General features: G+C 41.4%; 2 protein-coding genes across 2 annotated transcripts in view; both read left to right on the plus strand.

The window, feature by feature from the left end:
• Trim16 (tripartite motif containing 16) overlaps positions 1 to 6,141 on the plus strand; it is a 22,090-nt gene extending 15,949 nt beyond the window's left edge. Inside the window, exons 4-6 of the mRNA XM_008855681.3 lie at positions 1,137 to 1,302; positions 1,694 to 1,789; positions 3,628 to 6,141. Of these exons, the coding sequence (XP_008853903.1) occupies positions 1,137 to 1,302; positions 1,694 to 1,789; positions 3,628 to 4,211 (846 nt within the window). The 3' untranslated portion in view covers positions 4,212 to 6,141. The remainder of the gene's footprint in view (positions 1 to 1,136; positions 1,303 to 1,693; positions 1,790 to 3,627) is intronic.
• Positions 6,142 to 11,527: 5,386 nt separating this feature from the next.
• Cdrt1 (CMT1A duplicated region transcript 1) overlaps positions 11,528 to 27,419 on the plus strand; it is a 38,066-nt gene continuing 22,174 nt past the window's right edge. The window contains exons 1-7 of the mRNA XM_029557574.1: positions 11,528 to 12,200; positions 15,113 to 15,286; positions 17,660 to 17,860; positions 17,958 to 18,085; positions 19,840 to 19,962; positions 21,974 to 22,083; positions 23,774 to 23,974. Of these exons, the coding sequence (XP_029413434.1) occupies positions 11,687 to 12,200; positions 15,113 to 15,286; positions 17,660 to 17,860; positions 17,958 to 18,085; positions 19,840 to 19,962; positions 21,974 to 22,083; positions 23,774 to 23,974 (1,451 nt within the window). The 5' untranslated portion in view covers positions 11,528 to 11,686. The remainder of the gene's footprint in view (positions 12,201 to 15,112; positions 15,287 to 17,659; positions 17,861 to 17,957; positions 18,086 to 19,839; positions 19,963 to 21,973; positions 22,084 to 23,773; positions 23,975 to 27,419) is intronic.

Consider the following 27,419-nt stretch of genomic DNA (forward strand, 5'->3'; position numbering starts at 1 on the left):
GCATTGCCTACGTGTATGTAAGTGCACCTGTGTCATGCAATGCCTGCAAAGGTCAGAAGAGAGCTTTGAAATCCTCTGGAAATGCAGTTTTAGATGGTTGTTAGTTGCCATGAGGGTGCTGAGATTTGAACCTGGGTCCTCTGCAAGAGCAGCCAGTGTTCTTACCGGCTGAGCCATGTCTCTAGCCCCTACTTGCTTTTTTAAAAATTATTGAGCTTGTGTGCATTTAATATAATAGGCCTTAATCAAATTTAGACCCCCTTCCCTCATCTGCACCACCCCCCATATTCCCCCAATTGGATCATGCATTCTATCATATATGTTAAGTCCTATCTGGTCAAGCATTTGTACCCAGATATCCCTCAGTACGAGTTCATCCACTGGAGTCTAGTCAGCCTGTCTAGAGTCACCCCCTTAAAGAAGATCTACTCTCTCCCCCTAACCTAGCAGTAATCAGTTACCAATGGTTCTATGGCTAGGGTTGGGGCCTGCTGCCCATTTTTCTTGTTCTATGCTGGGTTTTTGTCTGATTTATTTGGCAAGGGTCTTGTGCATATTATCACCATCGTTGCAAGTTCATATGAGCAAGTTTCCAGTGGCCTGAAAGCCTCTGTTTCCTTATGTTCATGCACCAACCCTGGCTCTTACAATCTTTCTGTTTTCTCTTCCACAATGGCCCCTGAGTTGTGGGTGGGTGAGGTTTAATATAGGATTTTATTTCTTATACAGGGACTGAGGATTTGTTTGGGAGTCTTTCAAATGCAGCAGCCAGCAGCTCTTCTGTGCTCTGTCACAACTTGTGTTTAAGGTATAAAAGGAGAAAAAGAACCTGGAGAATGACTGAAGCAACAATGTCCTTATTCTTTGGTCCTAGTCTGAGCTGTGCACTGGAGTTGTCCATGGATGTGTATCTTTTGACTTTTAAAAGTCCCCTTTCCCACTTGATTTTGAGAAGACCTATTTCCTTCTTAGGGTCTAGAAGCATAGAACAATGCTGGATACTTTGCGCACACTCTTTTTGCAAGTCATATATTCCCATCAGCCCATTTTACAGATGCAGAAAGGGACACGAGGAGGAGAACTGCCTGATTCAAGAAATACCAAACCCAAAGCAAGGCCTGTTTACTTTTCTGCAGGAATACTGCAAGTTTAAGAAGACTGAAGAAGCTGCCTTCCCCAGTGTTTACATAGGGCTGAAGGACAGACTCTCCGGCATCCGCAAAGTCATCACAGACTCAACTGTACACTTAGTCCAGCTGCTGGAGAACTATAAGGAAAAGCTTCAGGAGTTTGCCAAGGAGGGTAAGGAACTTTCTGGAATGATTGTAGAGGAAAGTGAGAGCCTGGGAAGGGAGGGAAAATGGGCCATTTTCAAAGCCATTCTTTGGCTAGGCATGCTATTAACGGACCCCTCCCTTGATTATAACTGAAATCTGATGAACGTAGAGCAGTCATGTCACACTTGGCTGGCATTTCTCTGACTAGCAGCTCAGGCTGCTGATGTCTGGGTTTTAAGTGAAATCCATGTCACCCCGGGGTCTTTCCCAGCAGGTTTTGTCTGATACACTGGGTGTAGCCCAGGTTCCTAGGCACCAGCCCCTTCTTACTTCCAGAAGCCTGAGGAAGGAACAGCCTGTTCCAGTATTCCTGACCACTAGGACAGGTTTTCATTCATAACTCTCTGATTTCCTAGAGGAGTATGACATCAGAACCCAAGTGTCTGCTGTTGTTCAACACAAGTATAGGACCTCAAAACCTGAGCCCAGAACCAGAGAGGAGTTCCTCCAATGTAAGTCACAAAAGGTTTTTTCTTCCATTCATGTTGATGACTGGGTAAAGCTTTGCTGAAGTAAGAACTACTGTATCTTGTAAAGGATTCAGTCTCTTGTAACCTCTTGCCCATTCCCACATGCTATACTTTAAACCTTTTAATTCTGAAGTGAATTAAAACTTAAAACTTGCAAAAATTGGACAAAGAATTCCTATATACCTACCTATCATTTAGTTTCACCAAAATGCTAACACTTTGCATTAACTATAGCACATTATACAGGAAGGTAGCATTGCTGCAATACTATGAACTATTTTGCAGATTTTTTTTCTGGCCCAAAGCTGAATTCAGGAACACAGATGTTTTCTTGTATCCTAGTTTCAGTTTCTGTTGATGTGACAAAACACTGACCAAAAGCAGCTTAGGGGAGGAGAGGGTTTATTTCATTTTACATCTCTAGGTCATAGTCCATCATAAAGTCAGAGCAGGATTGAAACAGAAACCATGAAAAAAAAAATGTTGCTTGCTGGCTTCCAATCACAAACATGCTTGACTAGCTTTCTTACACAGCACAAGACTACCTGCCTAGGGATGGTGCCACCCACAGTGGGCTAGGCCCTCCTGCATCAATTAAGAGTCAAGGCACACACCACCCACCCACACACCCACACAGCTTGCTCACAGGCCAATCTGATCTAGGAAATTCCTCTGTCAACCTTCCTTTTCAGATGATTCCAGGCTGTGTCAAGTTGACAATTAAAGCTAAATAGGACACCATGTTTCCTTAGTCCTCCCTAATCTGGGTCAGTCCCTCAAGTCTTTCTTTACTTTTAATGATATTGGCATTTTGAAAATCCTGTCCACTTACCACATTATTTTTTAATATTTTATTTATTTCATTTTATAAGTTTATTGCCTGCATGTGTGTAAGTGTACCCCTGTCCTGCAATGCCTGGGGAGATCAGAAGAAGGCAGCAGATCCCCTGGAACTGGAGTTATGGATGGTTATTAGCCACCATGTGCTGGGAATTGAACCTGGGTCCTCTGCAAGAGCAGTCAGTGCTCTTAACCACTGAGCCATCTCTCCAGTCCCTACCACACGGTTTATTTTCAAGTCTAGCTTGAAAAGATATCATTGTGCTATTGTTATATGTATTGTCCTGGTCTGGCAGCATTTTTTTTTTTTTTTTTTGGACAGGGTCTCAGTATGTCATCAGGCTAGTTTTAAACAGCTCTTGCCTTAGCCTTCTAAGTGATGAGATCACAGGTATGTACCCATGCCTGTTAAGATTTTCAAAAACATTGTATTTCTAGCCAGGCATGGTAGAACATGCCTATAACTTTAGCAGCCTGTAGTTCCAGCACGTGGAGGCCCAAATAGGAGGATGCAGAGTTCAAGATCACCCTAGGTTACATAATGAATGAGACATTGTGTCAGCCAATCAACAAACAAACAACAGAGCAAATGAAGCAAAACTAAAAGCAGTATATTTCCAATCAGCACTTCATTCACCGTGCTAAATGCTGGTCAAACACTTAAAAAATGAATGAATGGATCAAATATAGGTATATGAGTACCAGCATTTCTAAACTCACTCCAGGCCTGAGTAAAATAGTGCTTGGCTTTCAGTGAATGAATTAGTGAATAAATAAATTTCTTTATTCAGTTCACCAACTGTTACGAGCTTCAGAAAGGAGTGCTTTCCCCAGTGGTCTTCACCTACCTCTCTTCCAAGAATTGGTTAGGTAAATAGAACAGAAAGATCTCTGTTTTCTCATCTATGCCTTGAATGCGGCTGGGTTTAAAGCAGCTGTCAGTCCCTGAACTATGCTCTCTGTCTTCTGTATTTCTTCAGATGCATGTGACATCACATTTGACCCAGACACAGCACATCGTTATCTCCGGCTGCAGGAGGACAACCGCAAGGTCACCAATACCACACCCTGGGAGCACCCCTACCCAGACCTCCCCAGCAGGTTCCTGCACTGGCGGCAGGTGCTGTCTCAACAAAGTCTGTACCTGCACAGGTATTATTTCGAGGTGGAGCTCTCTGGGGGAGGTACTTATGTTGGTCTGACCTGCAAAGGCATTGACCGGAAAGGGGAGGAACGCAACAGTTGCATTTCTGGAAATAACTTCTCTTGGAGCTTACATTGGAATGGAAAGAAGTTCACAGCCTGGCACAGTGACACAGAAACACCGCTCAAGGCTGGCCCTTTCCGGAGGCTCGGCATCTATGTCAACTTCCAAGGAGGAACTCTTTCCTTTTATGGGGTAGAGCATAATGCCATGACTCTGATTCAAAAGTTTGACTGCAAGTTTTCAGAGCCAGTCTATGCTGCCTTCTGGCTTTCTAAGAAAGAAAACGCCATCCGTATTGTGGATCTGGGAGAGGAACCTGAGAAATCAGAACCATTGTCTGTGGAGGCTGCTCCCTAGATTCTAGGGTCTACTTCCCAGACCTTTGCTAACTACGATGGCGGGGCAGCAGCTTTGTACCCTGAGGAGGACTTGGGGATGGAAACATCTACGCTCAAGAAATCATATGGGTCAGAAGTGAGGCTTTCCAGCTGCTCTTAATGCTGCACAGCACTATTCTCCATGTGACTGCAGAAACTCTAAGTCATCAAAGCCTCTCCCCAAGTCTTCTGGTGATAATCTCCTGTCAGCTCAGGTGATTGTCAGCCTTCACTCAGAATTCATAACTAGGACTTTTCAGAGCATGAACAAGACTGCAGAGGATACAATTAATGGCAAACTTCATTGCTGTGCATTTCCTATGTACTGGACACCGTTCTGAGTGCTTCTTATGTGTTAGTTCACGTCATCCTCATGGGGTATCTATGTTGTCCTCATGCTGAAAATGGGGAAACTGTGGCTCAGGGTGGTTGGTTAGTTAACTTGCTCAAGGTCAGTCTGGGTATAAAGTGAGGGGAAGAGCTGGGCTTCAACTCTGGACGGGCTGTTGCTGAACTTGTGGCTGCCATGTTATATGCTTTGCTCATTAGAGCATGACTGTTGTATATAAGGGAATAGACCCCATATGAACTACATAGCAGAGAAACAGCATCTTCCACACACCTTTAGAGTTTGCTCATCTTTCTACATGTGCCAGGCCAAACTTGGCCATCCAGCCTGGCACAGTCCAAGCACTCATCCCTCACAGCAGCGTTTTCTGCTCCTGGTCATTGAGGATTAGCACACATTCTAGTGGGACTCTCTCGGGAAGGGTCTATATCCTGTCTTCTAAAGTTACCTGGACTTTAAGGACTTGTCAGATTTCTTACGCAAAAGGAGCAATTCTTTAAATATTGATGGTGGTGCTCATTTCGCCTACGTGCTATTCCTGGTTTTCTGCCACATTTCCCACTCCCATGATTCCCAGCAAGCCCCCTCCCCTGCTTGATGATTTCATTCCCTTTTGACAGATGACAAACATTCATCAAGCCTTCATAAAAATGAAAAATCATGTTAAAATGGGTTTCTAAGGACATACCCTAAAGTCCTTGGCAGGATTTACCAGAAATATTACTTCCGTGTCTTTTCCTGCTTTGTGTCAAGGCAAATCTCTTCCTGTTCAACCAGTCTGGCAATCCTATCTCAGCAGTGTATTACTTTAGTTACTTGACTTGCTTCTAGGACTCTGCCTTATATGTCTAATGACTGAAGAGTTGTACAATTTAAATGCTTTGGCTTCATTACTTCGTATGACTGCTGTGAGCTGAGAGACTTTCAATTCATGATCTTCCATCTAGTATAGTCTCTCTCTTGTGTAGCAGAATCAATGGTTTTTCTAAAGTCTGAACCATGTTAATAAATACACTGCTTATGGTAGGGCCAAATCCTGAATGTGGCAGCACTTGGTCAGTCCTCTGTGCTGAGGAATATGCAAGTTACTTCTTGATAGAACTATGCAGTGCTGTGGTTCACCTTTTGCCCCTTTTTTCCACTGGATGCAATGAAAGATATTTTTCTTTTTGTTCTTCCTCCTTTTATTTATTTGAGATAGGGTCTAACTATGCAGCCTAAGCTGGCCTGGAACTCACTACATATCCTAGGCTGGCTTCACATTCAGAATCCTCTTGTCTCAGCATCCCCAAGTGCTGGCACTATATATCTAAGTTACTGGTGCAGTACCCAGCTCAGGGAAGGGTATTTTCAGTGGCAGAAATCAATACATACTACATCTGAATTCTTTTGATCTAGCTGTTAAATAATACCCCCAAAAGAGAAAATCCTATCATCTTGGCCTGTTCTTTTTTAAAAATTAAGTTTCTTTGCTTTGAATTTTGCTTTTTAATTAATACACAATAACATATACTTATGGAGTTCAATATGGTATTTAAATATATGTTTGCAATGTATAATTTGCATAAACCCAAAAGGGCAACTGGCATATCCATCCCCTCAAATATTGTTTTAGTAAAGAACATTCAAAATTCTTTCTTACAGCTATTTTGAGATAGGTCTGCCTTGTTTTTTTTGTTGTGGTTGCTGGTACTTGCCATTTTAATTCTCATGGAATATTTGATAAACCATTTTAGAATTCTGCTATAGATTAATGTCAAGTTTACAAGTCTATTGTTTCCAGGATCCTCCTCTTCCCTTCCCTTCTCCCTCCCTCCCTCCCTCCCTTCCTTCCTTCCTTCTTTCCTTCTTAGCCCAGGCTGGCTTGAACTTGTGATCTTCCCACTTCAGTCTTACAACAAAAACCTGGGGTTAAGCTGTGGGCCACTATACCTGATTTTTTCTTAAACAAACAACCAACAACAACAAAAAAAAAACCCCAAGGCTGGGCATGGTGGCACATGCTTTTAATCCTAGCACTCAGAAGACAGAGGCAGGTGGATCTCTGTGAGATCAAGGCCAGCCTGCTCTACACAGTGAGTTCCAGGCCAATTGTGGCTATAAAGAGACCCTGTCTCAAAAAGACAAAAATAAAATAAAGTAAAGAAATTTTGTCTGTCTTATTTCTCTATGATTCTCTCCAATTTCTCAAAGATTCCATCAGTGTCCTGAAATGTAATTTGGTTAGGTCAAAATACCAAAACCCATATGAAAAGAGCCAGTTAGCTCTGCTTTAACCTGGCTTGGATTTCATTGCTCTTTTGGGTTTTTCACCCCTTTGTTTTCAGGTTCAAGACTCTCTTTTCCAAAAGGTATTTTATTAATTCTTTGAGACCTTCATAAAGTATATTTTGGTCATGTCAAGATTTATCAGTGTGCAATGAAAAGCTTGCTGTGTTTGCTTGCTTTCTGTCATTGCCTTAAGTGGTGGTTACATCATTTTCTTTTTCTTTGAAAATTAAGAACTATCTAGAACAAACAAGTAAAAAACAAGGAAAGCAAAAAATGAGTGAGCAAAAGTCCATTTTTATACTTGCAACATCCTTCCCTCGCCATGGAAGTGTATGTGTGTCAATCACAGCTCCATTGTGCAGACTTACCTAAAAAAACAAAACAAAACAAACCTGAACTCAAGAGGAACTCCCTGGGATGCAGTTAGAATGCAATTTTAACCATTGCCCGATTTATTCTTTTCATAAACATTTTATTGCATTTATTTGTCTGGGGAGGGGCATGCCATGGCAAGAGCGTGGCGATCAGAGGACAACGTTCAGGAATAGTTCTCCCCTTCCACCACATGGGTTCAGGAACAGAACTCAGGTCATCAGGCATGGCAGCAAGTGCCTTTACCTATGGAACCATTGTCATCTTAATTAATTCTTTAAAAACTTTTCTTAAAATTTTGTTTTGGATATATTTCTTTTTATTTTATGTGTATGAGTGTTTGGTACCTGCAGATACCAGAAGAGAGCATCAGATTCCCCTGGAACTGGAATTACTTTTAGAACAGCTACCCTGTGGGTTCTGGGAACCCATCCCTGGTCCTCTTCAAGAGCTGCTGGTGTTCTTAACCACTGAGCCATCTCTCTACCGGCCCACCCCCGACGCCCAGCCAGTTAATTTGTATCTTTGCCTTTTGAGACAAAAATCCATGTGGTGTTATTTTCCTGGAATCTCATCATTAGGCCCCACCTTCCCACATTGTTGCATTAAGTGCTGAATTTCCAACACATGCTTTCTGGAAACCACATTCAAGTCATAGCACTTTTCAACCTGGCTCAGCATGTTTGGGGAGTGAATGTCTGAAAATCAAATTGAATCAACATATACAGTATTTATAACATACACTCTATTGTGCTAGATTAACACAGAAAACTAGCCGGGTCTTTTGATCACAAATTAAATTATTGCTTTAAATTGAAGTGAAAATCACAGGTGAAGAGCTAAAGAGGAGTCAAGGATTTGAGACAATAATAGAGTCTTCACAGAGGTTGGAGAGATGGCTCAATGGTTAAGAGCACTGCCTGCTCTTGCAGAGAACCTGGGTTCAGTTCTTAGCATCTATATGACAGCTAACAACCATCCGTACGTCCAGTTCCAGGGGATCCAATGCCTCTTCTGACCTCCACGTACTTTGCGTGATATGGGTGCACTTACTTAACTCTTCTGGGACTTAGTTTCTTCAGAAACTAATGGATGTATTGAACTCCCCACAAGAGGTCAAATCTCTCAGCAAGCAACCAGCTCTATAATCACTGTTATACTGAACAGAGAGCTAGAGCCTATAAAAAGCTACAGAAGTAACAGCTTCCAGACACCCACCACTCAGAAGGCATCTTGATCTCTGGTGACTCCTTAAGCATGAGCAAGAACTTTTAGTAATAAATCAGCCAGGCACACACTCAGACTTTGGGTCCTCTATCTGTCTTCAAATATACCTTTGTTGAGGTTCTGATGAGGTCTTTGGGTCCCCTCCCCCCCAAATAGCCAGATATGTTTTAAAATTAAGAAAAAGTAGAAAGGAGTTTAACATCTTAATACTGTTTTTGAAGGGCATGTCTTACTTCTTATTTCAGTCGCGGCAGCCCTGAGATACAGATTTTGTTTTCTCTGTTCTGTGACATACAGATGAAAAGCTAGCAGATCAGAAGTTCAGTAACTCGCTCTAGGTCACTGGACAAGAAATCATGAAGGAATTAAACTTGCATGCTTATGTCTAACATAAAGTTACAATCACTGCTTCGTTGATGTATGTTAGTCTCACAGATTAAAATCCGAATTTACTTAAACCTTTAAAAACAAAGTACCTTTGATGGTGGCACTTGCATGGTATCATCCTCTCCTTTATGTCTTCAGACAGTTTGCTTTGAGCCTCCCTCTTTCTTGCCACCTCCTTTGTCAGTGAATCAAATGTTAATCCTCCCTGCCTTTTCTTCAGATAGCTCTTCATATAAAAGAGACTGGGCTTTTAGAGGCAATCTCATTTCTAAACAAATCTGTCCCCTACCGTGGCCCCAGGATGCACCTCTAAAGCAACCGTGATGTCTTCTTTCAGCCATTCTAGCCTTCAGGCAAATGCACTAGAATCCATCCTGTATTATTACACTGGAGTAATAGTGAAATAACAGCAGCAGCAAATGGACTTACAGATTTTATCCAGTCCTACATGGTAGCTATAACTTATTACCTACTTTAATATCTTCAGATCTCATAAGTGGAGAAACTGTGGCCCAGAGAAACTATGTGGCTTGCTCAGGATCGCATAGTTAAGACCCGAACCTCATCTTGTGTAAAGGAGGAGAATTCCCTCAGCGTGCCTCAGTGACTTGTTAGTTCATTTTCCAGTGATGCCCACCCCCGGCTTTACTGGGCATTTTTAAAAATTTCAATCTACGAAAAGCTGAAAGACAAAGCATAGAAAAAAGGAACACATATATTCTTCATTCACATTCACTATCACCATCTGGTTACGTTTGCTGTTGAATATTTTACAAGGCTTAGTGAGCAGGAGTCAGCTGTTGGCTTGTGTTTCTCTGAGAGGCCCTGTGCATATGGGTTTGGCTCTAGTGGTCCAAGTCTTACCCCTGGGAGCGTGATAAGTCAAAGCTGAAGGGAAAGTAAAGGCTTAGTGAGCAGGAGTCAGCTGTTGGCTTGTGTTTCCCTGAGAGGCCCTGTGCATATGGGTTTGGCTCTAGCGGTCCAAGTCTTACCCCTGGGAGCGTGATAAGTCAAAGCTGAAGGGAAAGTATCTCAGGGAAGAGATACAACTTTCACATTCATGTCATTTTTCTTTTAAAAGCTACACACCCACATACCTACACATATTATCTCTTTATATACATCTCAATGTAGTGTGTATACACATACACACAAACATTGTAGCAGACATTGATTGTCTCAGATAATTCCACTGAGAGCCTAGTAGCTCCCCTGTATCTGTAGTTTTGCTTTCTGGGGTTTCAGTTACTTCCTGTCAAGCCTGTTCTGAACCATTGGTTCATCATCACAAGGGTGAACCTGAAATCTCAGCAATTGGGAGGCAGCGACAAAAGGAACATGAGTCTGGGCTACACAGTAAGACCCTGTCTTCAAAATCTTTTTAAAAAGCGAGTGTAGGGGGGAATCAATGAGTACGCAAAAAGATGAGTACACAGTCCACTGTTTTGAAGGAGACTGCATTCACATGCTTTTATCACCTATTTTATATTCTTCTATTTTATGTCTGGTTATTGTTGAAAATCTCTTTCTCTGCCCAATTTATCAATGAAACATTATCATGAGTATATATGTGTAGGAAAAAACACATTTTATAGGATTTGATGCTATCCTGTGGCTTTTGCCATCCACTGAGGTCTTGGAATGTACTCCACACGGATAAACAGACACTCCTTCAACAAAGATGATGACAGTACAGTGGCAGTCATTAGCATGGAGTGAGGGTGAGGTAAGAGCCAGGCAATCTTCTAAGTGCTCGCTCTCCCATTTCATCCTCACAACACTTCTATTAAGTGGAAATTATTACTGTCTCCATTTTTCAGATGAAGAAACTGAAAGACAGACAATTAAGTAACTTACCTGTGTTCACAGAGCTAGGAGCAACTGGGCTGGGGTCCAGGCTCCCACAGTCTTTACTACCCTGTTTTATATGGATGGGCATATGATTGAGGCGAGAAGCCAACTCTTATCTCTGACATATCCCTAAGCCAAGTGAAATTATCTACACTGAAGAGTGGTTCTCTGTAGAGATTTCTGGTTAGCATTTGGAAGCAGTTAAATGACTTCCACTTATGTTTAATATTTGTGGTTTTACTTTGGTGAAACTTCTTAAGAAATTGAATATAATATTCAGGATGTTGGAACACTCATTTTATAATGGCTATAAACATAAAAAAGATTACATCTATGTTTATATTTGTGAATATTTAAAAGTCTTTAATAACAACTGCTGAAACTTAATATCAATCTCCACAGATTTTTTTTCTCTAAAATGGGGCCATGTCAAATCCTTTGGTCTTTGATTTCTTATTCCTATCCCCTCCCCCTTAAACTTCATTGCATGTATATTTTTATGTAACCTGCTTCAAGTTATTTCTGGAAAAATAGGTTAAAAATTGCCTCTTTGGAATAATATAAAGAAAGAAAAAAGAAGGAAAGAAAGAAAGAAAGAAAGGAAGGAAGGAAGGAAGGAAGGAAGGAAGGAAGGAAGGAAGGAAAAAGGGGGGCCATGTATATTTTACATTTGGCTAACAACATTACATTTCTTGTTATAGAAATTAGATGACCAGCTCTTTCAGAATATACAGCAATTGCTTCTATCCATGGAGTGCCAGGCTTAGGAGATTTACGGTAAAGCCATGTTTCCAAGGAGGTCAGTACAAAAAGGCAGGCTTGTACAGGCAGTTTCTGGGACAGATAACTTTTCCATCCACCATAGTGGCTTCCTTTTTCTCCAGATGTTTATCACAGAAAGGGCTCAGAAAAGGATATTTCTCTGTGGGCCCTGTTCCTCTGGTGTTTGATGGTGTTCCTAACAGACAAGGATACAATGAACTGGTCATCTCAGAGTCATGGAAAATGTGGAACCGAGGCTCAAAAATGCCCCCTATTTTCGTTGTGAAAAGGGACCAGAATGGGTTCCTGTATGCCAGAAATGTGAAACCTGCATCTTGGCCTGGAAGATCTTTGCTACCAAAGAGTGGTTTCGGAGGGTCAACGATATATCCCAGAGGCGGTTTCTGGTCAGCATTCTGGGGCAGTTAAATAGCTTGAATCTGTTACACTATTTCCAAAACATCCTGCAGACTACCCAGGGGAAGGATTTCATCTATCACAGGTCCCGGATCAACCTCAGCAGGAAGGATGGGAAGGAGGAGGAGGAGGTGAAGTCCTCCTTGAACCAGATGTTGGATAAAACCTTGGGGCAGAAGATGAAGGAGATCCTGTACTGGTTTGGCAACAGCTCCCATCGCACCAAAGCAAATTACACTCTCATGCTGTTGCAGATGTGTGACCCAAAGTTACTGCTCACTGCTGCTGATGTGATCAGAGTCCTGTTAATGAAGGAGTTGAACGCTATCTCAGGTGAGAGCAGAAAGCCCTAAAGACCAGAGAGCAAGACTTGTGAAGCTTGTGAGGAGATGTGCGTGAAGACAGGCTTAGGTGAACAGGGACCAGGTAGAATGCAGGACATAGTTAGGTTCAATGAACCATATCCTGACACTCAGTCTTGTTTACCAAAGGAGAGACTCCTGAGTGTGATTTCCTTATAGAAAAATGTTGACTGAAAAATGCAGAGGGAAGGACAGCCCTTTCAACTTGTGGGGGGAAATGGATTTCTGCACCCCTTCAGACCCAGAATCCACTGCATGCTCATGTCATTTCTTGCCTGCATTAGGGACTTGACTGAACATGGGAGGGATGTGCAGGGAAACCGTGAAATTATTCTACTTCTCAGTTATTGTGTATAGAAGTGAAGCCAAAAGGATAAAACTTAAAGCTTTAAAAATTTTTAATCTTACCATAGTCATTGCTTAAGCATAAAACCAAATCTTGGAAAAGGTGTATTAGAGGCCAAAGGTGGCTAAAAGACTGAATTAGCCCAGGGCAGTAGTTTTCAAGCTGTAGTTTCCATTTGAGTCTCCAGTAGGCCTTGTTAAAATATAGACAAATGATATTTGTTGGAATGTGAATCAACAGGCCTGAGAAGTTTTGGGCCGGTACAGATGTTGCTGGACCTTGCTGGGAATCTTCTTGGTATGGAGTATTGACGAGTTGGTTCTGGAAAGCAAAAGAAACAAGAAGAGAGGTCAGAGAGTATTGATTAGGAAGGGTCTAGGAGGGGAGGGTTCAGCAGGAGAAGGACAGGTTTAGCTGGGGTGGGAAGGGAGTGGCAGGGGTGGTCATCTGAGGAATTTTGGATTTGAGCTCTTGGAAGTGGCTAATTTTTTGTCTCCAAAAGATGCTTGAGTTATGATCATATTATACTTGTAGATTACTTTTATTCTTTCTTTTTTTTTTTTTTCTGAGCAGAGGTCTGTTTCCTTTGCTGGCTTAGAAACTTGACACTTTCAGCCTGTCTCCCAAGTGCTGGGATTACAGGCATGCACCACCACACATAACTTTCAAAAACGTTTTAAAGCTAGATGATCTAGGATGTGGTTCGATCCCTACGTTTGTCAATGAGTTTCTTTCATTGTTTTTAAAAAAGGTTTATTATTTTTATTTTATGTGTATGAAGGTTTAAATACATGCATGTATTGTTTATCACATGTGTACCTGGTGCCAGAGTAGGCCAGAAGAGGGTGTCTGATCATTTGGAACTACATTCACAGATGGTTCTGAGCTATTATGTGGGTGTTGGGAACTGAACCTGGGTCCTCTGCAAGAGCAGTGTCTGTTCCTAACCACTGAGCGATCTCTCTAGTCTCTCACCTGGTTTCTTTGGTGTCAACGATACTAAAGCATGAGACAATGGTGAAAAAAAGGAAAAAATCCTATGCATCAAAACTGAGTTAAATTAGAGGTCAAGATGTACTATGCCCTAATTTTGTAATAAGGAATTCTAAGTCCAGTCACACACGTTCGTCATCCAGCATGGCACTATAAGACCAGCATCTGTCCCCTGCCCTCAGAATCCTTCCCTGTAGAACACACACGTCATGTCTGTGGTTCTATTTCAAAGATTTTATCATCCACTATAGGAACTAGCCATTTACATCAGGGTTGTAGAAGCCCAGTTATAGGTTGTGGCCACCTTCTTTGCTTAGGAAAGCATCTCTTTTAAAATGCTTAAATTTCAAAGTTGGGTATGGTGGCGCACGCCTTTAATCCCAACACTTGGGAGGCAGAGGCAGGTGGATCTCTGTGAGATCTGTGAGATCCAGGCCAGCCTGGTCTACATAGTGAGTTCCAGGTCAGCTGGGCTTACAAGGAGATGCTGTCTAAAAAATAAAAACAAAACAAAACAAAAACAAATAAAAAAACAAAAAACACTTCAACTTCTGGGTTTGGAGAGATGGTTCAGCAGTTAAAAACAGGTTCTAGAGAGCCTGAGTTTGGGTTCCTTGGACATATATACACATAATTAAAAATAAATCTTTAAAAAATTTTTTAAAATTTTATTTTATGTGTATGCATGTATTGCCTGCATGTAGGTCTGTGCACCCATGTCGTGCAATGCCCGTGGAGGTCAGAATGGGCTGTCGGATCCCCTGGGACTGGAGTTATGGACAGTTGTTAGCTGCCGTGTGGGTGCTGGGTCTTCTGCAAAAACAACCAGTGTTTCTAACCACTGAACCATCTCTCCAGCCCCCAAATAAATCGTTTTAAAAAAGTTAAAATTTCTAATTTGATGCAAGGACAGTTACTCAGATTGTTGAAGAAAACCAACAAGACCTTCAGGAGACAGGCCTTCCTTAAGCTCTCCTTTATGTCTGTCTGTCTGTCTGTCTGTCTGTCTCTCTCTCTCTCTCTCCCCTTGGGTATAGGATTCTAATAAATTGTGCATTATAGATTTGCAGGTACAGTCTTAAAGGGAGGTTTTCTGAGATTTTTTTCATGGAAACTCAGAACCTTCAATAAAAGCCATAAATCCCTAATCTGTTTTGTGTTTATGGCTAGCTCTCTATATTTGTGGGGAATTGATTCCAGAAATTCAAAGTCCCTAGATTCTCAAGTTTTTAAAATATAAGACAAATGTAGTATTTGTATAGAATCTATACAACCCTTCCATGTACATTATGTCACACCTAGTTAATTTAGAAAACTGAACACAGTACAAATGTTATGCTTAGAAAATAATGACAAAAAGTCTGTGCATGTTTAGTACATACGCAATTTTTTATTTGCAATTTGTGATTGGTTGAATCTGAGCAATACTGGGGACTGGCTATAGTTAAACAAAATGAGGAAAAATAAGACCATTTCTCTCCATTTCATTTCTCTCCATATACCTGCTTCAAGAGTGAACTTGTCTTGGTTTTTTTCTTCTTCAGGGTTCCATCAAGACTGTTCTGATGTATCATTCTACCCTGAACAAAACGACAGTCCCACATCTGACACCTCGCATGTCTACTGGACAGTTAGACCCATACCCTTATCCTTCCCGCTGTCCCAAACTGCACGAAGTAAAAGTGTGATTGAAAAGAGGGAGAGACAAGCAATGATGGGTAAGTCAGGTGTTAACAAGAAGGCTAATACAGAGTTAGATAAGTTAGATGGTTCCACTTTTAGGCTTTTAACTTCATGATGAGTCTATTGGGATACAAGACAGAGAACATCTAGACTCAATAGTTTGACATGGATTTTTGACTTTTCAGTGGGTTTTGGGGATAGTAAATGCAGTTTTTTAAAATTGTTTTTTATTTGAGGTCTTTATATGTAGCTCAGCTGGCCTCAAAGTCATGCTCCTCCTTCCTTCATGCCTCCTCTCATAGTCATAGGCATGTGCCACCATGCCAGCTTAAATGCACATTTGAATGATAGTATTTTTGATTCATGATGAGGTTTTCAGGGAAGGACCCCATGGGAGTTAAATTGTTTCTGTATATTCAAGGTTGGAAAGTCTCAATGAAATTGTAGGCACTGGCTGGGCAATAGAATCTGGGGATAGCAGACTTATAAACTAACTTTCAGCTAGCATCTATAAAGTGTTGGGGTCTTAAATTATTTTCCTCAGTTCATTGTCCCAGCTGGTAAGGGGAGAATAGGATAAAAACTGAACAGCATTATCCACAAGGCCTGTGTTTACACTGGTCCTCCACAGTATCTCTGAGATACACTTGAAAATAGAGACTAGAAAGGAACTCCCAAGACTTCCCTTCGACTTCCTCCTCTGCCCTAGCCACACTCTACCCTCTATCCCTTGAACTCTGGTATGGTGTGCTATAGGCTTCTAGAGTTCAGCTTACCAGTGGCTGCTTTTGAAGTCTTAGATTCATTTTGAGAAGGAAAGTAATGCAGTGAGGAATGTAGTTCCTGACCTCAAGGGCCTTCTAAGCTGGTTTCTGAAGCAAGATACACTCGTAGGTCACTTAGCCTAAGTTGGCCTGCAATTTGCTATGGAGCTGGCTCTGGCCTTGAACTTGCAGTCTTCTTGCCTGAGTCTCCTAAGTGGCGGAGTTATGGGTGTGTATCACTATGCCTAGCTAGGCACGTGCTTTGTAAAATGCATTGCCAGTTGACTGTGCCATTGTGTGAACATCATAAACTGTGCTTCCTTAAACCTGGATGGCATAGCCTACTGTCTATGGAGGCAGTGTCACATATGCTGCCCATCATTCTACATGAAACAAGCATGGGAAATGCAAAACACAGATCCTAAAACACTTTTTAAATGAAAAACTTCAGGCTGGAGAGATGGCTCAACAGTTAAGAGCACTGATTGCTCTTGCAGAGAACCCGGGTTTGAGACCCAGCACCCACATGGCGGCTATGGACTGTCCTTAATTCCAGTTCCAGGGGAATCCAACACCCTCTTCTGACCTCCGCAGCACTGCACGACACGGGTGCACTCACATACATGCAGGCAATACACTCATACACATAAAATAAAAATAAAATATTTTTTAAAAATGAAAAATCACATTTTAAAAGTACACAGGTCAGGTGTGGTGGCACATGCCTTTAATCCTAGCAGAGGCAGGTGGATCTCTGTGAGCTGAAGGCCAGCCTGGTCTACATAGTGAGCTCCAGGCCAGCTGGGGCTATAGGGGGACCCTGTCTAAAAAGACAAAAGTTAAAAAATAAAAGCACACAGAACAGTGCAGTAAGTATTCACATAACCATCATCTAGCTTCAGCAGTTATCAAGGTTTTACCAATCTTATTATTTTTATGATGCTGGTTATTGAACCCAGGACTTCACATTCGCTAGATAAGTTCTCTACCACTGAGCTGCACCTCTGTCCCTAGCAGTCTTATTTGTCTCCTTCCCCCTTTTAAATTTGTTTAAAGGTTTCTCTTACTGGGGCACTGTGTGTGTGTGTGTGTGTGTGTGTGTGTGTGTGTGTATTTTGTGGATCCTTGGGGAGGCCAGAGGTCAACATCAGGTATTTAGCTCAATCGGTCTACATTTTTTTGAAACAGGGTCTCTGGCTGAAGCTGGAACTCATTAATATAGCTAGACTGGCTAGCTGTGAGCCCCTGGGATTCTCCTGTCTCTGCCTTCTCAGTACTGGGATCACAGGCATATGCATTGCATCTGGCTTTTATGTGGGTACTGGGGATTGAAACTCAGGTCCTTGTGCTTGTACAGCAAGCACTTTATGGACTGAGCCATTTCCCCAGCCCTTATTGGGCTATTTTTAAGGAAATTCTAAATAAGACACCATTTCTTTGATACTATAGGCATCTTGAACTGAAAAGGTTGAAAAGCACTTATATATTTGAATCAGGGGGGTTCTGCCTTCAAGTAGAAAAAGAGAAGAGTCAGAGGCCTAAGAGTAGACATGAAGGAGGTTTAGCTTCTCTGAGGATTTCTTCTGGGGCTAGAGTTACTACAGAGTCAAATCAACCATCTACCTTTCTTTGGCTTTACTCTAGAAAGACAAGGGAAGAATTCACTCCAGTGTATTTCTGAGATGAATAAGCTGTTTTCTGGAAAATCAGGCACATGCCGGCTGGGGGACGATCCATGCAACCCCCTGCTAAGCCTGGATGATGTCAGGATTCTGTCTTCTGGGTTCAGCAAACACCGGGACTTTATCCGTAACCTGCCCCTCCACATCTCCAAGTACATTCTAAGTATGCTGGGTAGATGAAGGGACTTCTCCGAGACTTCCCATCCGAGCCCTGGGGATTCTGGGGGTTTCTGGGTCTATCTTTCTTCTTTTTCTCCCAGGAATGCTGGATAAGAACAGTCTGAACAGGTGTGCCTCTGTGAGCCAGCACTGGGCCATGCTGACCCAACAAGTCATGGTGGACTTGTCCATGCAGTCCTTCATTCAGAACCAGATTTCTGTCTTGCAGGTACTGGGGGGCTGAGAGGGCATGTCGGAAGACTGGCTTTATTTCCACATTAAGGTTGAGCCCTTGTGTCTCCCCGGTAGAGCCACCACTGACTACATTTGCTTCCAGTTCCTCATGCTCCAGACTCCCCATGAGCCAGTATCTGTCCTTCCACTGTCAGTGTATCCAGCAGAGACAAGTGTAGAAACCTTTTGAGTAGGCTGGTGAGATGGTTCAGGGGTTAAGGGTGCCTGCTGCTAAGCCTGTTGACCTGAGTTCAGTCCCCAGGGCCGACATGGTGGAAGGAGAGAACCAACTCCTACAAGTTGCCCTCTGATTACACATGTGCTGTGTGTGGCACATGTGCCTACCCACCAATACACACACACATACACACAAAATAAATAACTGCATTTTTTTTTTTTTAAGAAACAGAAACCTCTCCGGAACACAGAGGCTTCTTAACCCTTGCAGGGCTGGGGCTATAGCCCAGTGGTGGAACAATTGTCTAGCATGGACAAAGCTCTGGGTTCCATCTTTAGAAATACAAAACCCCAAACAAAACAAAACTTACCGAAGCAGATAATTCTCTCCTCCTCACAAGGAGTTATAATGGCTTATAGAATCAGAAAACCATAGATGGGCTTCTGAACCAGCTTCAAGCTTATCCCGAAGTTTGCAAGGCCAACGCATGGCCTTAATATACAATTCTTTCAATTGTAAGCATCTTCAGAATTTTCACTTCTGTTTCTTGCCTGAAACCAAACCCTAAACCATGTAGTCTTAGTAGTTTGGTTTCTTTTCCTCCCCCAGCAGAAGTACATGACAAAGGAAGAGAAGACACAGGCACAGTAAGAAGAGCCATTGTCTGGAACTGTCAACCATCTCATGCTGGTCTCCTTCCAGACACCTGGCATTATCTTTTTTGATTTGGCCATGCACAGTCTTGGTGTAACTGGTCAGTCTTGGCCCTTACTTGCTTAACTAGGGCTTGGTCATCTTCAGGTTTTGCTAAGGACTAGTTTTCCCCACTTTCTCCTGGAGAATAGGAATGAAGAGGAGTCACTTCTTGTTGTTTTTGTTGTTTTTAATATTTAAGACTGGGGATGTAGTGCTTGATTAGCATGTGCAAGGCTCTAGGTCCAACCTCTAGCATTACGAAATATTTTTCTTGAACTGAGTAGGAAACATTGTACATTATTTATCATGTAGAATATATTGTTTTGAATATATATGCATTGTGGAATAGTTAAATGTTGCTTCCTAAGACATGTCACCTCCCATAGTTCTCATTTTTGTGGAGAAAGAACTTTGCATTTTTCAAGACTACAATATATTGTCATTAACTATTGTGGCCTTACTGTATAGCAGACTTATTGATTCGATCCCTCTTCTGTAACCATAATTACATATCCTTTGATCGACACTTCTGTCCCCTATTCTCCTATACCCACCTCAGTCTATTCTGTTTTCTATTTTTATAAGATCAACTTTGTCAGATTCCATACAAGTAAGATTATTTGTCTCTATGTAACTGACTTATTTAACATAATTCTCCATGCACATTGTTACAAATGATAGGATTTCTTTCATTTTATGGACCATTGTATTCCATTGTATACACACACACACACACACACACACCACTTTATCAATTCTTCTATTGATGGATGCTTACCTTAGTTTTATACTTTGGCTATCATGAATATTGCTACAATATACAAGGGAGTGCAGATGTTCAAGTGTAGTCATTTTGTCCCTTTTTCCCCACACAGGGGTCCTACACAAGGGGAATAGATCCTAGTTATGCCAGCAAGGTCTCTATCCCAGTTCCTAAAATAGCAGATGATGGAAAGTGTACGTGTTCAAAAAATCAGAAGTGGAAACTGAGAACAAAGGTGTGTTTCAGAGATGTCTGGGGTAAGTAGTTGAAAGTGTCATGTTCCTATTGGCTACTGGAGATGACACAGGTAAGGACTCGGGGTGATGGAGATACCATTCCCTGAAGGACACCAGAGTGCTTCTGTGTTGCTACCCACAGATAAGTCATTCCCTTGTCACAAGCCTTGACTTCATCACCTGTTGGACGAGTGGATTGATTCAGCCATCCTCCCAAGGTTCTGTGGCTCTAAGTCATCTAGTGCAGGTTTCAGAGGCCAGGAGCAGTGTCAGCCATAGGGATTCCCATATGTCCTAGGAGTCCATGCATCTCAAGGCTACTTTAGCCTGCTGCTCTGGAATGAGAAGGGCATGAGAGAAGAGCCAAGTCTGCTCAGGGATGCCGGCTTTTCCATCTCTTACCACCAGGTTCATTCTGATGCCTCGGTAGCATCAGAAGGGAGACTCCATTACTTATAACTCTCCCCACCAATTCTTAGGCAATAGTAAAGACTAAGTGGAAGAAGTTTGGAGCATCTGACTATCAAGGCATGGATGTTACCCCTAAGATCACTGGATTTCCTCTCCATCCTCTCTGCTGGAGATCCTCCTATTCTGAAGTCTCATCATTTGGCTCTAAAAGGATGCTTAATGAGGGATGGTTTGTGAACCCTATTTACATACAAATTTTTGTGTGTGCCTGCATGAGTTTTCTGTGTGCTACATGCATATGGGTGCCCATGGAGGCTAGAAGGTGTCAGATCCCCTAGAACTGGAGTTAAAGGTGGTTGTAAGCTGCCTAATGTGGGTCCCGAGAGTCTAACCCACATCCTCTGCAAGAGCTTAAGTAAGCACTCTTAATTGCTGAACCATCTCTCCAGCCCCCTCCCCTGTATCCATTTTATAAATAAACAAATTGAGGCTCAGAAAACTCAAGGTCTTCCAGCTACCTGAAAAACAGAGGCACAAGTCAAACGTGTTCTTTCTAAGTCTTTCTCTTTTATGTCTAACAAGCTTCATGGACCCTCGATATGAGGCAGGTTGACATATTCTTCTGGGGAGAGATTTTTAGGTGGAAGTCTCTACTTGGTGAAAGACTGAGAAGAGTGAGTAAGAAATGGAGTCATCTGAGAAAGAGTGGAGGACAGAAGGGAAAGGCTAAAGTTTGAAGATGACTCTAGAAGAGATGTCCCCCAGACTGTCAGATACAAACACAATGTTGTCTTTGTTTTGTGATAAACATCCTTTCTTCCTGACCAGTCTAGTGTGGCTGCTTTTTCCTGCTCTTTAAGGGCTGGGAAGAGGTACAGAAGTTCAGTTTAGATCAGTTCAGTCATCTGTAACACAATTTATCATACCTGGCAAGCCATAGCTATAGAGGAAGTGTGTGATGAATAGATGGAGGGGAGGATAAAGGAAAAGAAAGAAGGAAGGAAGGGAGGCTGAGAAGCAAAGGGAATCACACCTGTTGAGATTTGATAAAATTTACTTTACCTCCCCGAGTCCCTGATATGCCATCTGTAAGACGATGAGGATACTGTGTAGGCAAATAGTCTACTTTCTATATCAGCTGTAAGGACAAATGAAGGTCAGGTGATGATTTCACACGTGCAGCATGATTTCACATGTGGCTGAGTTATTCTGTGTTACCAGGTACATGGACCAGAAATATGAAATTGTAATTCTTTCAAATGGTTGGTCAAAGGCACGTGTGATTCCATGTGTAAGCATGTCCTTTGTGAACTTATCTTCAGAAATGTTGTACTTTGGGCAACACTTGGAATTCAGCCTTGGAAGCTCATGAAACACGAATTATTAGGACGCTTATCTTAGAATTTTCTAACTCGTAGGTAACTTTAGTGCTTGTTCACTGGTCTCTCACTATCAACCCCGAACAGCAGCTACATCCTTGAAAGGAAGTGTCATGGACCTTGCACCCTTGCCAGGGAGAGTAGAGGGGGGAGGGGCAGTGCTTCTGGGACTCTGGGTAAACTCGATGCCATACTTTGACTCCAAGAATCTCCTCTTTAGAATGACTACAACCTGTGGACTGCATACCAGAACCAGGAAACTAGGCTGGTCCAGATGGAAGAGAGAAATGTTTTCTGTGGCACCTACAATATCCGCATTCTGTCTGATACGTGAGTACTGGTGTCAGAAGCTAGATCTTTAAGGACCTTTGAATTACCCCAGCCGGCACCTTCGGATTCTCTAGCCCTCTCTTGACTTGGAAAAGCAGCCCTCTCCCCTCTCAGGTTCCAGGCCTGAACTAGCATATGATCCTGTTCAGACAACAGATGTTTAATTTGCATCATTAAGTGCAAGAGCGAAGAGATGACAGTTTTCCTGTATACTTTTTAATATTGTGACCAACAGCTGTTATTACAGGTTATATACATGAACTATTTTATTCTTTTGAAATATCATTATTATTTCACTTCAATTTGGGAAGTTGATATATGCCAATTGGGAAGAAATCCTGCAAATGCCAGAAAGATAAATACAAAGAGAGAGAAACACAAGGATCTCCATTAATAATGTTATTGACAAATAAGCACCATTAATATTGAATTCTACACTCTAGAATTGCACATTTGCACACCCTATCTAAAGAAAATGGGATCATATTATATAGCTCTGTAACAAAATACAGCAAAATGAATATTAATGTTGTATTTTTAATAATTCCATCATGTTATATCATTTGGATATGCCAACAGAAGGCTTTTTTTAAGGTGAAGCTGGGATGGAACTCAGGGCTCACACAAGCTAGGCCTGCATATGCCTGTCACTGAGCCACAATGCCAGCCCTAAGAAGGCCTTTTAATAATGAGCTTTCTGCCGTATTTTAGGCCTAGGCCCTCTCTCTATATTCACAAGGTTTTATGGATGCCATCTCTGTTTTATCATTTATTTATTTTTATTTTAGTTTTAGGAGTGTTTGGTCTGCACGTATGCAAGTACACCATGTTCATGCAGTGCCTATGGAGGCCAAAAGAAGGGACCAGACCCGTGGAACTGGAGTTACAGATAGCTGTTAGCCACCATGTGGGTGCTGGGAAAAAAACGCAGTTCCCCTGGAAGAGCAGCAAGTGCTCTTAACCACTGAGCCATCTCTCCAGCCCACTCTGTTTCAGTTTTGATCAGTATGAGGATTTTTATGAGCAGCATAGTGATAGCTGCTCTAGAGACAAGAAATGATGGCACTCTAGATATGACACAAGGAATGAGGGCAGAAATAGTAAGAATTCCTGTTTACTTAGTGTACTTAATAATAATATCCCCTTTCACAATTAAAAATGTCTCAGTTTGGACAAATTATTTGGTCATCCTGTTGATATAATACCTATTTTCTAATAGTTTAATGATTGGAAAATCAATTCAACTTGCTGGGCATTATTGAACCATAAAGCTTATTGTGTGCAAGGTCCTGTATCAGTCTTCCTTGCATTTTCAATGGTACCAACCAGCATAGACTCTTGAGCCTAATAACTGCTCCTTGGATATTGGTAAAGGGTGAAAAAAACAAGAAGAAATACTGGGCATATAAGGGTTCCTAACTGTATTCCTCTCAAGTTTTCTATGGTTTTCTATGATTTCTAAGACTACTGTGGTCAAGTAAGTTTGGGAAATATCATGTATCCTATTCTCTCTTGGGGAAATTTAACACCCATTGGCAGAATATTTTAATTTTTTGTTTTTAGGTTTTAGAACTCCCTGACAGATTTTTTTCATAGTCTGAGGTAGGGTGCAATCACAGCCTGTTAGTCCTTGGCCTTGCTCTGGGAAAGACACTAACTCTTCTTTCATGCATAATCCATTCCGCATCAGGTGGGACCAATACAGAATCATACACTATACTGGGGGAGATCTGGTCGCTGTATCAGCTAACAGGAAGATTCACCTTCTGGACATTACACAAGCCAAGGAGACACCCATTGAGTTCCGAGGCCATGCAGGCAGCATTAGGGCTCTCTATTTGTGTGAGGCTCAAAACATTCTCCTAAGCGGGAGTTACGACCTGAGCATCAGGTGAGATCCTTGTCCTACATGGGGTCAGCCAAAATTAGGTGGCTTTTGGGAGAAGCACATATGCCTCTTCCTTTTTGTATTTATTTACAAGCTATCCTAAATTACATTGTTCATAGAATATCTACAAGGGTTGTTTTTTCTTTTTCTTTTTGGTGTGACAAAAGCCAAGGTTTTATGTACTGTCTAAACTTTGAGATAAATTTATAAGTTATCAGATGTTGACACTGTGAATCAGAAAAATAATCTTAGTATTCTTAGATGAAGACATAATTTATATTTCTTTTTATAGATTCCTTCAAGAAAAAGTAGTTTTATGGGTATGAAATATAATGTAGAAGCAAAATTGTGTTTAAAATGTACGTATTCATATATATTTTGTGTTTAAAGATTTATTTTGGGGGGCTGGAGAGGTGACTCACAATAGGAGCACTGGTTGCTCTTGCAGAGGACTCAGGTTGGATTCCCAGCACCAACATGTGGGCTAACAACTGGCAGAATCTCCAATTGCAAGGGATCCAGTGCCCTCCCTCTTCTGGTCTCCATAGGCATTGTATGCATGCAGTGCACTTACATACTTGTAGGCAAAGCACCCATACACATAAAATAAATAAATTTGTTTTTAATTATTACTTATGTATATGCATACATGTCTATGTGGAGGTATGTGCACATAAGTGCAGTTGCCCCAGAGACCAGAAGAGGATTGGATCACCCTGAAGTTGGAGTTACAGGCAGTTAAGAACTGCCAGACATGGGTGCCGAGAACTGAGTTCAGGTTCTCCGTAAGGACAGTGCATGTTCTTAACTGCTGAGTCATTGCTTCAGCCCCTATGTACTTCAGAGAATATAGTAAGTACTTGGTTATTTATTAGACTAAGAAAGAGCAGCACCCTTGCCTGACCCCTGTGCCTTTTCCTCATTCTTTGTTTCTTTTCTTCCAACCAGAGGTAATGTTATTCCCAAATTTTACATTGATTATTCTCTTCTATTTTTTTATAGTTTTTGCTTGTTTATATATTTTAAAATATTAATGAGTTTTATCCATTTATGAACTTAATATAAATGGGATTATACTTTGAAAATACTTGGTTCTTAACTTGGATTTTGTTTTGAGATTTATTAATTTGGTGTAGGTAATAGGTAATAATAGCTTATCATGGAGATAGCGTTTTACTGGATGGACATATTTTTGATGGACATTTGTGCTATTTCTGGTTTTTAATTCTAGAATGCTGCCACAGATCATCTTGGCTGTGTCACCTCGTACCCACATGCATGAGTTTGGGTTTTCTTTTCCTTATTTTTAAAAAAGATTTATTTTTTTATTTGCATGTATGTATGTCTGTGCCTATGTGAGTTCATATGCTTCATGAACATTCAAGTGCCCACAGAGGCCAGAGGAGGGCATTGGATCCCCAGGAACTGGAGTTATAGACAGCTGTGAGATGCTATGTGGGTGCTGGGAGCTGAACCTGGGTCCTCTACTAGAGTATTAAGTGCTTAACTGCTGAGCTATCTCTCCAGCCCCAGGTTTTGTTTTTCTTAAGAGGTTCGCTATTTAGTCTAGAGTGGTCTCTAACTCTGTGTAACCCAGGCTGGACTCAAAATCATGGCAGTCTTCTTGCCTTAGCCTCCTGAGTGCAGGGATTGCAGTCATGAGCCACCAGGTCTGGCTTTACGGTGTCTTTCTAAACGCCCTATTTATTTTTCCTTTTCATCTCTTGGTCCTAAATCCGCCTAAAGTTGATTTTTTTTCTGGCATCCTCCCAGTTTCAGAGGTTCTCCATTTGCATACCCAACACTCTGAGCACCATTCATGAAAAACACAGGCTTTACCCAACACAGGCTTATACTGCTGGCTGTGTCCTAAGACAAGCTTCTATATTTTTCTATTTCTCTGTTTTATTTCACTTTTCTGTCTTTAGTCAATACCACACTGTTTTAATTACTTTGTTTTTAAAATCTTTATATCTCATAGGGTAAGTTTCTTATCTGATCCATCTACTTCAGAGTGTTTTAGGTATTTGATTTTTGTTTCTTTTGGTTTGTTTTCATTCTTTTTTGGACGTTAGGTAAAGAGAAATGAGATGGATGTACATCTCAATTCATGCCATAAGATTATTATTCATCTGTTACCCTAAGGTTCATGGTGGGACAAATTCTGCTCTTTTCTTTTTTTATGTTAACAGCTGTAATATATATGTTTTGAGTTTTGGGAATAAGTTTGTGGAATTAAGAAACCATAACTAGGTATTTCATTTGGGCTACTTTGAATTTATAACTTCATTTGTGAAACTTCTTGATTTTAGATAATCTTTTTGTTTGTTTTTGTGTGTATGTGTGTATTTGTGTATGTGTGCACACATGTTCACATACCAGGGTACATGTGTATACATGTGGAGGCCAGAGGACAACCCTGGGTATCATTCCTCAGGCACTATTCACCTTTTCCTGTTGACACAGAGGCCTAGAACTCACCAAGCAATCTAGGATGGCTGGTCAGTAAGCCCCAGGGATCTATCACCTCCCCAGTGTGTTCAAATTACAACCACAGGCCACCAAGTTTGGCTATTTCTTTTTAATGTGTGTTCTAGGGATCAGCCTCATGGCCTTAGGCTTTCTGACTGAGCTAGCTTAGCTCCTTTCATTGATCTTTTGAAAACTTTAAGGTTTTCTTGTACATTGTTATCAAACCTCATAATCTTATTTCTAGTCTAAATGGTGTCATATACTCTAGGTGGATTTTTTAAACATTGCTGGATGGCTGCCATTATTGGAAAAAAGGAAAGAGGAAAATCATGCTTTTCTTGGGCTTCTTTCTTATATGCCAAATGTGAAAGAAAGCTCCACACCTCTGGATCAGATATGTCTGCTGATATGATCCAGGGTGCGAATCGATACACCTCATTCCAAAATTTTAAGCTTTCCTCTTTTGAAATCTTAAGTCCTCTGGATTTGAGTAGAGTTTTAAGAGAACGGATCTGACGTTTCCTTTGTCTTGATACAGAATTCCCCATTTTGAAGGGAAGATATTTATTTATTTATTATTTTGTTGTTGTAGTTGTAGTTGTAGTTTTAGATGTTTTTACAGCAGTCGGACACTAGAGGGCTGAAGCGCCTAGGCGAGTTACAAGCCCCTAGGTCAGAAAGAAAAGTTTGCAGTTTAAATCTTGGAGCCGCTTTTGGCTTCCAGGTGCCTGGCAGGGATTAGCTAATTTGCATTTTTACTGAATCCTGGCTGTCAGCTGCTTGCCTGAATGCTTGAGAGAAGGGAGAGAGCTGACTAGAGGAATTCTGCCTGACTCTAAAGCTTAGGTGGAAATCCCTGGAACTTTTTGGGATTTTTCTCTAACAGTGTTCAGATAGAAAAGTGAGGAAGTTTTTAGAAGAGAGAAAGAGATTAAACTACCTTCCTGAGAGGGAAGGGTACTCACGGATTCCTGGC

This window comes from Nannospalax galili, unplaced genomic scaffold (assembly GCF_000622305.1).
Source record: "Nannospalax galili isolate Female #2095 unplaced genomic scaffold, S.galili_v1.0 scaffold146, whole genome shotgun sequence".
Classification (NCBI taxonomy): Eukaryota; Metazoa; Chordata; class Mammalia; order Rodentia; family Spalacidae; genus Nannospalax; species Nannospalax galili.